At 56.5% G+C, this 15,590-nt stretch overlaps 1 protein-coding gene across 5 annotated transcripts in view; it reads left to right on the top strand.

The window, feature by feature from the left end:
- LOC122373885 (hippocampus abundant transcript 1 protein-like) overlaps nt 1-15,590 on the top strand; it is a 40,857-nt gene that overhangs the window by 24,156 nt on the left and 1,111 nt on the right. For 3 of the 5 annotated variants that reach the window (XM_043352303.1, XM_043352304.1, XM_043352301.1), the window contains 8 exons: nt 20-147; nt 615-729; nt 6,619-6,837; nt 10,168-10,281; nt 11,257-11,417; nt 12,723-12,844; nt 14,077-14,252; nt 15,283-15,415. In XM_043352303.1, the coding sequence (XP_043208238.1) occupies nt 20-147; nt 615-729; nt 6,619-6,837; nt 10,168-10,281; nt 11,257-11,417; nt 12,723-12,844; nt 14,077-14,252; nt 15,283-15,415 (1,168 nt within the window). The remainder of the gene's footprint in view (nt 1-19; nt 148-614; nt 730-6,618; nt 6,838-10,167; nt 10,282-11,256; nt 11,418-12,722; nt 12,845-14,076; nt 14,253-15,282; nt 15,416-15,590) is intronic. The other 2 variants (XM_043352305.1, XM_043352302.1) reach the window with 1 other exon arrangement.

The raw sequence follows: 15,590 nt of genomic DNA, 5'->3' as shown, positions 1-15,590 counted from the left end.
ATCTCGCTGTGCCCCGCAGGGTCTGCTGTCGTTCCTCTCTGCGCCGCTGCTGGGCGCGCTCAGTGACGTCTGGGGCCGCAAGGTGTTCCTGCTGGTCACAGTGTTCTTCACGTGCGCCCCCATCCCGCTGATGCGGCTCAACACGTGGTACGTACCGGCGCGGCCGGGGAGGAGACGCCTCGGGACGGAGCTGAGAGGGCGGGTGTGGATAGAGGGGACGCGGCTGTCGCACTGTATAAACACCGAGCGGCTGCTGCTGTGTGCCGCTGCATTAGGAAAATAAACCACCGGTTAGATGTCTGTGTCGCGAGGGTGTCATGTCAGTTGCAATGATATGATCTAATCATTTTTGCTCTCGCCAATGGAATTGATTTTGGTGGCATCTTGTGGCGGAAGGTATTAGTTATCCGAGATTCATTGTGTGTAAAGTAGATAGGTACTAGAAAAGCTTGACGGATACCAGTTGTCGTTTATCGATTTGTCCGCATTTTTTTCTTCGCACGACAGAGAAAGGCTTGAAAAGAAGCAGCGCATGGGAATCTACATGATCATCGTGTGTCCCCCCCCCCCTTCCTGAGCTGCCCGGTGACTGACGTCTGACGCTCCCTCCACAGGTGGTACTTTGCCACCATCAGTATATCGGGCGTGTTCGCCGTCACCTTCTCCGTAGTGTTCGCGTACGTGGCGGACGTCACAGAGGAGGCTGAACGCTCGGCCGCCTACGGACTGGTACGTATCGGGGCACTGGCATCAGTGGGGTAGTCAGTAGTCAGCAGTCATAGTTACAGAGGAGGCTGACCGCTCGGCCGCCTACGGACTGGGACGTATTGGGGCACTGGCATCAGTCGGACTGTAGTCAGAAGGGTAGTCAGCGGCCGACCTATAAAGGTCGCCCCACACTGGACCTCGCATGCGGGTTGCGTGTCTGCGGGTTACGGGTTTGCGAATATCACACTCATACATAGAGTGAGAACACCATTCCCATTAGAGGTGGCAAAAGATGAAAATTTTGGGAACCAGACTCGAACCAGACCCGGCTGGACATTTCTGGAACCAGTCGGACCCGGTCTTAGTTGGAATCGGAACCATTTGGACCCGTTCCCCGAAAGTCAATTAATGCAAACTAGGTGTCATTAGTTGCATCATGTAAAACAGCCTATTTCCCACTGGGAATACTCATGAGCTACTGTGTGCAAAGAAACATTCTCTTCATTTACTTCATATTTTGCAATAATTTGCAGTGTGCAAGATGTATAGTTTATGGTAGGACCCGGTTGGACCCGTCATCAAATGTCTAGGAACCGGTCTGGACCCATATGGGTCCAGACTGGTTCTTTGGACCGGGTCCTCGGGTCCACATTTTGCCACCTCTAATTCCCATATACTCACTCCATGAATGTCGTGAAGCCGATGCACCTTCAGAAAATCATGTATTATCTCAATAACAGCACAACGAACCAACACCCTGAACCGACATCAACAAAACACATCAAAACTCGCAGCCCTCGCAGCGAGGAAAACCGAAAGTTGACTCAAAGTCAACTTTTGGAATGCGATGCGAGGTCGCCCGCAAGTCAAAAGCCCGCAGACTCCCTCGCTAGATGGCAGTTTGGGACTTGGGTTACTAAACGTAGAGTGTATTCCCTAACTTTGAAGAAACCCGCTAAACCACAAACTCGCAACCCGCATGCGAGGTCCAGTGTGGGTCGTCCTCTCTTCTCACAATGGTATGCTCTTCTTGTGAATATGCTCCTTTTTTGTCCAGCTTTTTGTTTGATTTTTCCTTCATCTTTGCCTAGCAACCTGACCTTGTTAGCTAGCGCCTGTCGTCTGGGCTGATTAAATACCGGCGAAAGGCAAGGTGATTTGGGAAGACGCAGCTGTTGCTCTGCCTTGTTGCTAGGTGCGCTTTTAGATCGCAAATGGTGTCTTGTAGCACGACACGAGCGGCAGGCAAAGAGCGCCGCTGGGTGAGAGAGGGCCCGATTGGCCATCCGGTAGCGGAACCGTCCTCTCGCTCCGGCCGGCGATGGGGCTCTCTGCTCCGTCCGGCGGCGGCGGAGCCCTCCTCTCGCTCCGGCCGGCCATAGAGCTCTCTTCTCCGTCCGGCGGCGGCGGAGCCCCCCCCCCCTCTCGCTCCGGCCGTTCGTCCGTCTGGGCGGCCGGATTTGGCCATCCCCCCCTCTATCCGGACCATTGTTTGTAGGGCGGCTCGCCGCTCCGCCGACACTCAGTGGCCACTCTCGGCCCTGAAGCTCGCCGCCGCCGAGCTTCTCGGTCGTCCGAACACGGGGCTACGACCGGCTGTTAAACGGCGCCCGCCCGCATCGCCCGCTCGATCTCGGATGGAGCCGGGTGGAACCGGGTGGGGAGGGAGGCGTGGGCTGGGTAGGGGTGGGTCTCCGGCGAGGTGGGGGCTCTAGTTGGGCTGACTGTAGGTTTATATGTTGCTAGCTGCGATAGTGGGAAGATCAGTCGAGTGCTCTGAGAGCTAAGATGTAAAAATAAATCCCATGATTTGCTCGACCCAGATACACCTACCGACCACCGCTGATTATGGTTTTCTGGTGTTCTGGATATATTCCTACCGTGGCGCTGGCCGCCGCCGTGCGTCTGACAGTGCTCCGTCTCAGACGCCGTGCTCCGTCATCACAGCGGCAGCTGATCGATGGTGCTGCTGGCTGGCAGACCGTGCCGGGATCGGGTTCCTCGGCCAACATGGCGCTGTCGACAGGACCTGTCCTGTCGCTGGGCATTGCTCTCAACGGCTGCCATACCATATGACGACGGCTGTCCCACCAACCGGACCCGTCCTGTCTCTGGGGAGCGCTCTCACCGGCCGCTATCCCGCCCAGGCTCCCTCAGCCCTGTCCCTCCCACTGGTGGCTGTCCCCTGCTGTCCCACCCGAGCTCCCTCAGCCCTGTCCCTCCCACTGGCGGCTGTCCCACCCGGGCTCCATCAGCCCTGTCCCTCCCACCGGCGGCTGCCCCATGCTGTCCCACCCTGGCTGTCTGGGTCCCCGCTGCAGTAGCCCCGCTCCTCTCTTCTTGCTGGCCACTGCTGTACATACATGCCGTCCCACAGGCCACAACACGCCGCATCCGGGCCACTGGTGTCCCTACCGTCCCGTTCTGTGGTATATCGTTAATGCTCGGTGTTTACTTTACAGCACAATCTCGCTCCTTTCCCATTTTATTTCCTCTCTCAATGTGACTGATTCTGTGCGCCCCACTTCCATTCTCACTCACTCCTTGTATTTCTTGATTATCGCTTTTAGCATGCTTCCCTATTTTTCTTCCCTATTTTTCAACGAATTGTAGGACACTTGGAGCCATCAATTCCGTTTAATGTTCAGTTTGCTTAATAGGTAGGGGAGAGTGGGGAAAGATGCCCAGGGTTTTACTATGTCATATATTATTCGAAAATGACGATCGGAAAGCAAAAATTTGGAGTTTCAACGGAAGCCGACATCATTTTTTTCCAAAAATATCACACTTTCGAGCCTGAAATATGATAACCTTTTTTAGGTGTTGTTTTTATCCGCTGGGACTGAGAGCGTGAGATGATGTTTTTGCATAAAACTTGGCAGAAAGCTCGTTAAAAGTACTTGGTCTGTATAGCTCAGAGGTAGAGCATTGGAGCGCTAATCCAAAGGCCCGGGGTTCGAGTCCCCGTACAGCCCAAATCTTTAACGAGCTTGCAAAAGATGACTGATGTCATCACTGTCAACCGTGGAAGCCGTATGGCTACCCATCTACGCTGGAGTACGAAAAACATCATCTCACGATAACCTTTTTTGCTATTAAGCATTTTCCTGAAGAAGTGAAAGGGGGCATCTTACCCCACAGGGTGGGAAAGACGCCCCCTGGTGTTGGGTAAGATGCCCCCTGCACTATAAGTGACATAAATGGGCACGTGAATCGCCTGAACGAATCAGTAGTCCCTTCGAGCCTGCAGTAGACACCAAACGTCATCGTAAGGGCCCTCAAAAGTAGTCGTAAGGGGCTTCAGAGGTCATCTTTAGGGCCATCACAGTCCAGCGCGGCCAAACAAGCCTCCGTGGTGGCGTTCGGAGACCGCTGTGGGGCCCTTATAGGTCTTAATGATGTTTGAGGGCCCTCGAGCCCATCGTGGGGACCTCAGATGCCAGCGCGGCCCGTGGAGCCAACGTGCGAGCCCTCAAAGGATGTCGTGAGGGGCCCTGGAGCCAATAATGGGGCCCACAGAGGCCGTCGTGAGGGCTCTCAGAGTTAGATGCCGCCCAAAAAGTCGCTGTGTGGGCCGAGAGACCGGCATGGGGAGCACCCGATCGTACTGGACTCTCAATAGTCCCAGATCGGCTTTTGCCTCTCACCACAAGTATGCAATAAATGATTTGACGGGCTGCTTGAAGGACAGCCTACGGATTTAGGGGGGCGTCTTTCCCCATCAGGACAGGGGGCATCTTACCCCAAGATACCGAAGTAACATTAAATCAGTACAATTTGTTAGCCATAAAACTACACCCTGAAACAAACTGTTTGGGACACAGTACACGATGTTAATGTATCACGACTGTAGCAAGGGACGCAAAAATTATCTACTTTCTTTGATATTTACAATGTTTTGACACCAAAATATTTTTTGAAAGCAGCAAATAAAAAACATGCAATCACCAGCCAGCCGTTGCCCGACTGAGCTTCGCAAATTTTTGTGCAGTTAACAAGGCAGGCTTCCGCTTTACGCTAAAAACATTAATTTCCCGGTTCGATTCTTTGTTTCGCCGCTAGAGGGGGTGGGGCGTCTTTTCCACCCTGGGCATCTTACCCCACTCTCCCCTATCCATCATATCCTGTCGCTGATTGGATATTCAATTTCGTTTGACGGGTTAGATTTTTGGCGCAGCTTGCGCGAGGAGAACCAAATTTGGCTCACTAGTATCCTTTGCCATTCACTCTAAGCAATGAGTAAAATGAATGCCTTTGGAATATTAGTCGAACGCCAACGGGAACTTTTTGCGTCAGATGCCGTACAAATAAACGAAAAGTGGGTGTATGTGTTCTGGAGGGCGTAGCAGAGAAGCACTTGTTGCTGTAGATTCGTGTTGGGAATGCGGATGTGCGGTTGCACGTGCCTCCTACATATTCTCAGACGTTTGTGGGCTCAAAAACTCTCCTTGGCCTGTTCTGGCGCCGCCCTCTCTCTGCCCAGCAACCCAGTGACTACCCTGTAAATGTCATTCATCCGCGCTAAAACCGTTCACCTCGCTTCAACTGTGAGTAGAGAATAGTTTCAAATGGCCCACCTGGGTGCATCCATCCATTTCTGTAGGAGATAATAGAAGGACGGCTCAGCGGCTGTCAGCTGGAGGCGGTGCTAAAATACGGCATGACAACGCCGCCGTTTCTGCTCCGTTCGGTCGACTTTGTACTTGACAGACAGCTGCACCGACTCTGTCGTGGGTTGAGCAGGACTAGCGCTTTTAGAATGCTCCAGCTAACCTTCAATGTTCTCTGGTGGGACGGTGTTGCCGGGCCGGACTGTGCAGTGTGCACCTCGGCCGCCCACTTAACCACTGGTCCTCCTCAAACTCTATCCCGCGCGACTCTGCCTCTCCAGCACCTGTCCCGTGGGACTCTGCCGTCAGTCCCTCCCTCCCCGGATCCTGTTCTCTGTTCGCTGTTTTCCAGTCTCCACCCGTCAGTCTCAGTCCATTGGGGACAATGGTGGCGCTGTGCTCTGTTCTCCGGGCCGGCCGGAGCTGACCGGTATTGTGTCGGCCTCCGGAGTCCTCCGGCGGCCCCGGGGTCCCCGGCAGTGCGCCGCTGGGGATCTCAATGGGGGGGGGGGGCAGAGATGGGGCGAGTGTGCGGGGGAGTGGAGCGCCACATTCGCCCGGTGCTATGGACCGAGCTCCCGGGCGGGCCGGCGATGAGAAAGGAGTGAATGGTCGGGCGAATGGTCGGTACGGCTGGCAGCGGTCAGGCTGTGGACGCCGGGCCATCGCCGCCTTCCGGCCCCCCGGTGGCGCTCTCATTGATGGGAGGTCTGCAGGGGACGGGCCGCGGTAGGTGGGAGGAGGGTGGAGAGTATGTGGTATAAATATAACGAATTTATCATGGTGTTCAACAAATGTGAGCATATCAAGTTGTTGCAAGCGCATTCTAGAGGGATCGAGGTATCATTAGACGCCGATTTCGTTTTCCTTTCGCGGCTGGTGGTAACATTCCTGTGATAATGGCTCGTGTGCATCGCTCTTCCTGTCTCCTTTGTTTCCCGAATCGTCATCAGTCAGCTGATCATCAGTCATCGTACCATGACTGATGGTAGGCTTCCTACTCCGGGTGCGTTCTTTGTGGTGTCTCGGCTGGCATTATCATATTGCTCTTTTTGATTGTATAGTTATTGGAAATGTTCTGCGTCGTTGTCAAAACGAAATGCCTTATTCACGCCCTCGCTGATTCACGTATGCTCTGCTGCTGCTTACTTTTTGTATTCTGAACTGTTTCTCTGTGTATGGAGAGGAAACCATGCTCCCACCGTTTCGTTGTTACGCCGCCAGATGTCTGTTACGCCCCTCACTGACTCCCGGTACCGCCGCCAGATGTCTGACCCTAGTTGCCCGGTTCTGCCGCCAGGTGTCTGCGACGTTCGCGGCCAGCCTGGTGACGTCGCCGGCGCTGGGCGCCTACCTGGCCCAGGTCTACGACGAGAACATGGTGATTGCGCTGAGCACGGCCATCGCCGTGCTGGACGTGCTCTTCATCCTGGTGGCCGTGCCCGAGTCGCTGCCGGAGAAACTGCGCCCCAACAGCTGGGACAAGACCATCACCTGGGAGCAGGCCGACCCCTTCGCCGTGAGTGGCCACCAAGCGGGCGGGGAGGAGGCGATGGGGGGCGCTAGGTGTGGGGCGGGAGATAGAGGGATGGGTTTGGGTAGTGGGGAAGGCAGGGGTACCGTACACGAATGGAAGGCGGCGAAGCAGGTAACTTGAATTAGGTACGGTGCGTGGAAAGCGGGTGATTGGTTACCAAGCTAGCCGAACTGTTGTTTTCATCTAGTATGATTGGAACCCGCAACGGGAAGCTTTCTAGGAGATAGTAAGAAAAGGCGGAACTCCTATTCATCAGTTTATTCGGATGGTATATTGGATCCTGGCTTCGCCTTCATTTCCGTGCGGCTCTCACCCGAGCCAGTGAAAGCCGCCGTTTGCGTGGGCTGCGCCGGCTGACAGAGCAGGCGATGGGGGGACTCCTCTGACCGGTGGCTCCCGGTCACGTGTCGGTGTGTGTGTGCCGTCACGTGTCCCCACACGGCCACCTGCGGCCTAACGAGGCGCCTCCCTGCCGTCCGTCTCCCTGGACACTGACCAGGCGCGAGCGGACGGCCGCCGGCGACTCCTGACGCGCTCTGTGCTCAGCTGGGTGGCACCGGCTGAGCTAGGGATATGGAAATGCAACGCCGGCGTCCCTCCCAGTTCTTACCCACCGGTCTTCCTAAGCTTTCTGCTTGAGTCTTTTCTCTGTCTTACTGGTCATTTTCCTTATCCTGCCCTGCCTCCCTAAATTGTTCCCACGCCCTTAACGAAGCTCTCTACCTCTCACGTACATACTTCCTGACCTCCCCGGTCTTCCTGCTCCCTGTCTTCCCTACCCTCTCGGCGCCTCTACCGTCCGTGTTTCCGCCTCTCCTCCATCTCCCCACCCCGTGTCTGGGCGCCATATCTCGTGCCTCCGCGTGGCGTCGGTCGCTGCGGCGCTAGTCTGCTCGGCAGCGGCTGAGTTGATTACCGGACGGCACGCTACCACCAGCGCTCTGCACGCTCAGTATATCCCGGAGAGCGGCGGATGCCGGCGGACGGCCGGGGTGGTGGGAGGGACGGGGTGGCTGGGGCCGGTCACAGCTGGTTGGTGGGAGGTGGGGACGGCTAGTCACTAGCCGTCCCCACCTTTCACCAACCAAGTAGCCAGAAGTAGCCTAGAGTCGAAATAGCGGTAAGATTGTGTTTTATCACACTTCAGCACCACGAACTTAGAGATAGGTGTGAGCAAGATTACTTTACTACTAGGTTTGAGCTCGTTTGGACTTCAGAAACATTCAATTACGATCAGAAATAAATAGGGAACGTCTGATTGATCAGCCGGCTCAGCTGTATCACACTCCTCTGATCAGGCCTCCGGTACAGAGAGCAGCGCAGATTCAGTGAACTACTGGCTACATCGATCAGAAGTTTGTGTTCCATTCAGTCGGCGATTACATAACCGCTGTTAGCTATAGTCCGCTCTGACGTGTCTTCTCAGAGGCACAGGCGTCTTGTCGACTGCTGTTGGACAGGGAGAAGAATTGAACCGGTCTTCTGGCAAACGTCTTGTTTTCAGGCAAATGTAACCCTTTGTTGAAGCTTGCTTATGTAACTCTTGTTATCTGTCTCAAGCATGCGAAAGACATCAAGAAATGAGGGCTTCAATAATAATTCCTGATAAGGGATGTGAATGTTTGGCGTACGTATTTGCATATTGCAAACGAAGCTTTGAACGCAAATCGTGGATTATTCTTCACCATTCTTTTTAAATCCTTTATAAAATGATGGCGATATGCATTATTTAAACTTTGTTTTAAAACTTTCAAGAGCAGCTGCTGTCTGAAGTTTATATCGAACTATATACGTTAAGTATAATTCTTGTGAAAATATGAAATATGGTCTGGGTTTTATTGTATGCTGTTGGCCGAGTGGGTGGCGTGGTGATAATTACTCAATGTAGTGGCTCGCCGCTCGGGTGATGAATTACTCCAATTTTCCCATGCCGCTCAAAATGCCGACAGAACTCCGAGTGACTACCGTCTACGGCTGCTTGTTGGGCCACGTTGCTATCAATTCTACCAGGGAAAATGATGGATGGTCCGTTTAAAGTCCTCACGTATTATCGTTTTAAATCGCCCATTATATGCCGAAGTGTTTGTCATGCACTTAGTTTTGTGTGGCGCTAGGGTTATCAAAACATCGGGACGGCATCGCTATGCGCTCCCCGACACCCACACCCGGCGTACTATGTTCCAACACCATTGAAACGCTCGTCCAATTGCGCCATTTCGCCGATCGATTACCGGGCTGACTCGGACGGAGCGTAATTCGAGGGTAACTGCCGGTAATGGCGCCGTTACTTGCGTCATACGTACGTCACGTCAGTGGGATGACGTCACGGTGTCGTCTTGTGACGGGACCTAACGAGGGCCTGAACTCGCTGCCATTGCTGGCATTGGGTGGCGTCTTACACAAGGTAGTGGGGCCGGCCATTGAACCGGGGCGGAGCGCTCTCAGCCGCAGCCAGCGCGTTCGGCCGTGTGGCTGATGGGAGTGCCACCGCCGTGATCGGGCCGAGAGTAACGAGGATCGAGCTACGAGCCAACCATGATCGAGCCGAGGGTAACCGTGATGGAGCTACGAACTACCATGATCGAGCTAAGGGCCATCGAGCTGCGAGCCAACCGTGATCGAGCCAAGGGCGATCGAGCCGCGAGTCAGCTATGATCCAGCCGCGAGCCAGCTATAGCGGAGTCGGTGGCCATCCATGCCGGAGCGGCGGCCGCGCGCCGACCGCCCCCCGGGGGACCGGCGCCGTGCCTTACCCGTCTGCGCCGATCGGCCGCTGTCGTGTCCACCGCCCGCCGCCGGTATGCCTGATTAAGTCGCATCGATCCGAGGAGAGAGCGGTTCGAGGCTCGCACCGGGAGGAGGCTGAGGAGAGAGCGGTACGAGGCTCGCACCGGGAGGAGGCTGAGGAGAGAGCGGTACGAGGCTCGCACCGGGAGGAGGCCGTGGCCCTGCTGACGGCGCTGGCGTTCCTCCGGCTGTGTTCGGAGCTCGAGGAGCTGGCTCGCTGGATCGATGGCCGCGTGCTGACGTGACCTTGATGATGTCATTAGTGTTTATTGTTGTCACATGGTCTTACAGAAGCCGCACTGAAAGCTTTTACGTAATGTGTTCGTTAGTTGCGTGGTAACTCACTATGTTGGTCGATAGGATAGCCCTATTGACGAGCTTTTACCCAGAACGTGCAGCTCTGTTAGGAAATGAAATCGGTCAAGTGGTATCACACATAGACCACTATTGTGTGCTCTGTTTTCCCTGCCTTACTTATGTGTGCCAATGGTCCGTGTGTTCACGGTGCGTTCCCTTCGTCTACAGGCTCTGAAGAAGATCGGCAAGGACCGGACGGTGCTGCTTCTGTGTCTGGCCGTGTTCCTCTCCTATCTGCCTGAGGCCGGACAGTACTCGTGCTTCTTCGTCTACCTGAGACTGGTGAGAGCGGCGAGGGAGACAGACAGAGGGAGGGAGGGGAGAGAGAGAGGGGGGCAGACAGATCGGCCGGCGGTCCCCGATGGAATTACATGCCGTAATCTGTAGAGCGGGAGAGTGGGGAGAGTGGAGGAGGGCGGTGTGTGTGTGTGCGTGTCGGGGCAGAATTGCGGCCTCGTTTCCGATCGGTCCGTACCCCCTGGGACTGCCGCCGCGGTAGGCACCATCGCTCGCCGAGTCTGGTGCAGTGCGGCGCACCGGCGGCAGCGCTGGGGCGTACGCAGCACGGGGCGCCCCGTGACCTTTACCACCCACATGGAGAGTTTCTGTAGCTGTCATAACGCTCTGCTCACCCGGCCGATCAGCGGAGCGCCTCCGCCGCCACTGATGTGACGTCACTGTCCGGGGAGTGATGTCACTCCCGTCGGGACGGGATGACGTCAGGGGGTCGGTGTGCGCCCCCGGAGCCGCCCGGCGATTGATCCGGGCCGGCTGGGAAGAGCGCGGCGGAAGGTCGCGACCCGGAGCCGGGCAGAGTGCCGGAGCGAACCGGATGTGAGCTCCCGCGGGCACGTGGGAGTGGGGCGGGAGGAGGGGAGGGAGTGAGAGTGATGAAAGGTGAGAGGTGCGTGGGAGAGGCCGGAGTGGCGGACAGTGAGTGTATACGCGAGTCTCGCTGTGTACTGAGGAGGGGTGCTGGAGATGGCGCCCGCTCTCCTTGCTGTCACTCTGGTTAGAAGTGGGATGACTCTCCAGCGATGAGCGATGTAACCCTTTAGGTGATTGCAATGTCCTGGGAGACGTCGAATGGTGTGCTTGTACTCTTTTGCCGTTTTCGGCTGGTGTGCGTCGATGAAGTTCAGCCAGGAGGCAGTGTCCCGTGCTGACGTTCTCTTCTGGCCTATGTCCCCAGGTGATGAAGTTCAGCCAGGAGGCGGTGTCTCTGTTCTGACCTGTTCTGTTCTGTTCTGCTCACAGGTGATGAAGTTCAGCCAGGAGGCTGTGGCCATGTTTATCGCCACCGTGGGCATCCTGTCTGTGATCGCGCAGACGGCCGTGCTCAGCTTCCTGATGCGCACCATCGGCGCCAAGCACACCATCATGGTCGGACTCGTGTTCGAGATGCTCGAGCTCATGTGGTGAGTGCAGCGCGCTTGTAAGGACTGTCTACTGACCGAAAATATCTGCCACCCACACCCACAGCACTGTCATATTATCTTCAGTGCGTTTATAGCAGAGCTAACCAACCGCTCTGCAAAGATTCCCTCACCCCCACCCACCCACCCGCGTCCCACATCGTACTGGACTGTGATGTCAGTCCATATCCCTCCCACGGTCCGGCCTTTCCATTGTGCCGGTGGGCTGGTCTCTGTTCGCGTCTGCCACTGACGCGGACTGCCACCGGCAGCTCAGTCGCTCACCACCCGGACGCTGGCTCCCGCCCGCCCCCGCTCCGCCTCCCAGCCCTGGCACCCGCCTGCGTCGACGCCGGCCTGCGTAGGTCCGACGCTTATGAAACTTCCGGCGGTCGTTCCGCGGGCCGACGCGACCCGTGGAGACTCCGGCCGCCTCCGCTATGGCCTTATTGTCGCGCACAGGGTCAGAGCTGCGTGCCGCGCGCTGACAGCCCCCGGCAGCCGACGCCGTGCGGAAATGATGAACTTTGCACCGCCGCGCTCAGTGTCACGTGTTCAGACGAGTGTGTTTCTCGGAGGTCACGTGATGTTTGAGCTAGGTTTCTCGGGTGCGGGCTGGGCTGGTGTTCAGAGCTGGGCGCAGGCTGAGCTGGGATCACGTGGGAGCTGGGTGACCCCCGGTGACTGCCGCCTGGGCTGTGTCTGGGAGCTGGGACCGGGCTGGGTCGGCTCACGTGGTCGGCCCGTGCTCTATTATAGTGCTGGCTGGGCTCACAGCCAGGACAGCCCAGCTCTGCCCAGCGACAGGATCCCAGGGAGGCTCACAGCGAGGGGCTGTGTTATGCCTAATAGAGCGAATCCATCTGACTCAGCAGTGCAGTGCGGTGGGTTGCGGTCGGCTGGGACCGCGGGTTTTCCCACCGATGGGCGGTAGAAGGTAGTCTGAATATGTATTCTGAAATAGTAGTCTGAATATGTTCTGTATGTACTCGATGTGTATAAACACTGAGAGTAGTTGCCCTGTCCTATGTGTTATCCCGTGCTGACGGTCCTGCCCCTTTCCTCCCGTTCAGGTACGGGGTTGGCTCCCAGACGTGGCTGATGTGGGTCCTGTGTGTTATCCCGTGCTGATAGCTCCCTCACCCCCGTTCAGGTACGGTTTCGGCTCCCAGACGCGGCTGATGTGCCGTGGGTACTCTGTGTTATCCCGTGCTGATAGCTCCTTCTCCCCCCGTTCAGGTACGGTTTCGGCTCCCAGACGCTGTACCCCGGTGAACTGACGGCTCTGCCCCTGTGTCCCCCGTTCAGGTACGGTTTCGGCTCCCAGACGTGGATGATGTGGGCGGCCGGCTCTCTCGCGGCCATGGCCAGCATCTCGTACCCGGCCATCTCGGCCTTTGTCTCTATGCACGCCGACGCCGACAAACAAGGTGAGTCCACCGACAAACAGCGGAGTTTGTCAGGAGTGACGGGCTAGGCCACCAGCAACTAAAGCAGTACGTGACAGAAGCTATGTTCGTTTGAATGCTGTGCAGGCGGACTGCGTTTCGAGTTGTTTGAATGTTCAAAATGACGCAGGTGCAAACGTATTTTTGGAAGCATTAAAAGCTTGTTTTGTTTTAGTACGCCGGTTAAGTTTTGGTTATCTTTCTAGGCGCCGTTGGTATGCCTAAGTACTTACTTGAATACAGTGGAATCCGCTTAATAAATCCACGGATAATGAATCCAGCCGCTTATTGTGGCCGCTTGAGCTGTTCACGGATTTCCTCCATAGTTACCCGCAGTTAAAATCCGCTTAATAAATCCACTTACTCCGCTTAATAAAGCCACTCGGGAGTTTCGAAGTCCGCAGTGGCATCTCCCCATTCAAAATGTGGCATCCGACCCGCTCAAAAAGAACCGCACTGGAGCAGCGGTCTGCAGCAGTTGGACTTCCCATGACAGAAGGGAGTTCAGGGGTATCAAGAGCGCCATCACCAAGCACCTCAGAGAAATGTTCCCGGCAAAGCAGGCACCCTCAACTGTTTCGCTGGCATAGCAGGCATGACGGGGAGTGATCGTGGATGGGCATGTCGACTTAATCGCTGTGACAGCTTTGCAGTGTGCCCTGGTTCTTTTCAGGGGCTCCACTGCGGTCGCAGCTGGGGGAGGGGGAATGTCCAACCCTAAAACGCACGCCTTTATGCATAAGGCGACATTACGAAAGTCAAATTATTGGGGGTCCGGCCCCCGTGACCACACCGGTGCGGTGGAGCCCGTGGTCACTTTCATTGTAATAAGTAAGACAATGAGGAATGCTAGCCTGTACGATTGTAGTGCAGGGGAACGGAACGTGCAGCTGCGATACATGCTTTTTAATGAAAGCTGACACCGGTTAATAAAGCCGCCGCTTAATAAATCCAAAACACTTTGTCACCAAGGTGGATTTTTTAAGCGGATTCCACTGTAGTTTTCAAAAATTTGCGCGTTCATGAGAAAAAAACGTTGAACGTCAGAACTATATCAATGTACCGATATATGCAGTTACCATGCCATATATAGTGAGGCGACAGACAGGCGGCACGTTATCTTTCCACCGCCCCCACCGCCCGTGTATCTGACCGCTCGCCCTCCTCCGCCCCCACCGCCCGTGTCTCTGACCGCTCGCCCTCCGGTCGTGCAGGCGTCGTGCAGGGCGTCATCACGGGGATGCGCGGCCTGTGTAACGGCCTGGGCCCGGCGCTGTACGGCTTCATCTTCTACCTGTTCCACGTGGACCTCGAGGACGAGGCCAAGCTGCAGGCGGGCGGCGACGTGCGGCCGGCCAACGCCACGCGGCAGCACCCGGGCATGCCGGAGGTGAGCGGGGGAGCGGGGAGCAGCGACCCTCGGCGGGCCGGGGAGGGGTCTGCAGCGAGGGACCGGGGCGGAGGGGATGACTACCTGACGGGTGTGGGATGGTCTGGGTGTGCTCGGACACGGCTCGGCGGAAAAGAAAGTTGTCGGTAGGATGGAATATCATGGATGGGTGGTAAAAGGTTTCATTTCCCTCATTCATAAAATTCATGTGTAATTAAGACACTAGCAAAATTATTGTTGGCGGAAAGATATTTGTGCCAAAAAAAGTTTTTTTTTAATCGGCTTTGGAATTGTCACCACGTCATTCCAGTATTCTAACGCCTATCGACGGGCCTTTGGGGAGGTGGTTGTGAGATCGAGTGACTGATGGTTTGATGTGGCTGGTAACTATTATGTGGCCTATAATGCATGGTGGATATCATCAGTGTCTTTCGGCTTACGGACTGTGTGTATACCGGTGTGACGCACGCTCTAACGCTTTGTGGTGGTGGATGACGGCCCATGAGCCTAACATCAAAGCAGCTGCTATCCTGTTGATCCGCTGTTGGCTCTCTGTATAGACCCCGCGCGCTGTGGGACGGTGGCGGTGAGTGTGCCGCGTTGACTGGTGGTGGGTGTGTCGCTCTGTGTGACGGTGACGGTCTGGTGGGCGCTCCCCGGGCCCGGTGCCGCTCCCTGTCACGTTGACTGGACGGCGGCCGCCCCGTGTGTTGACTGGTGGCGGCCGCCCCGTGTGTTGGGTCGGTGGCGGGCGCTCCGTTTGTTGGGTCGGTGGCGGGCGCTCCGTGCGTTGGGTCGGTGGCGGGCGCCCCGTGTGTTGGGTCGGTGGCGGGCCGCTCTTTGTGTTGGGTCGGTGGCGGGCCGCTCTTTGTGTTGGGTCGGTGGCGGGCGCCCCGTGTGTTGACTGGTGGCGGCCGCCCCGTGTGTTGGGTCGGTGGCGGGCGCCCCGTGCGTTGGGTCGTTGGCGGGCGCTCCCCGGGCCCTGTGCCGCTCCCTGTCACATTGACTGGTGGTGGCCGCTCTGTTTCAGCTGGTGCCCGGGCCGCCGTTCGTGTTCGGCGCCCTGCTGGTCATCTGCGCCCTGCTGGTGGCCGCCTTTATACCGGACGCGCCGATCGCGGGCGGCGCCTCGTCGCTGCGCGGCTCCGTCAGAAAGGCGTCAGGTGCGTACGGCGGCGGACGGCCGGCTGCCCGCGCATACCCGCCACCGAGTGTGGATCCGCTACAGAGTACATAGCACACTTACAGACTAGGTAGTGTTTGTTGGAACAGGAAAGAAACGGGTTTTACCAGACTAGGTCGTCCATCACCCCTGAAAAATCTACTGATGAAAGAAGT

The sequence above is a fragment of the Amphibalanus amphitrite genome, unplaced genomic scaffold, assembly GCF_019059575.1.
Source record: "Amphibalanus amphitrite isolate SeventyFive unplaced genomic scaffold, NRLGWU_Aamphi_draft 001567F_arrow, whole genome shotgun sequence".
Lineage (NCBI taxonomy): Eukaryota > Metazoa > Arthropoda > Thecostraca > Balanomorpha > Balanidae > Amphibalanus > Amphibalanus amphitrite.
Note: the sequence above shows the minus strand (reverse complement) of the source record. Positions and strands in the feature narration are given on the sequence as shown.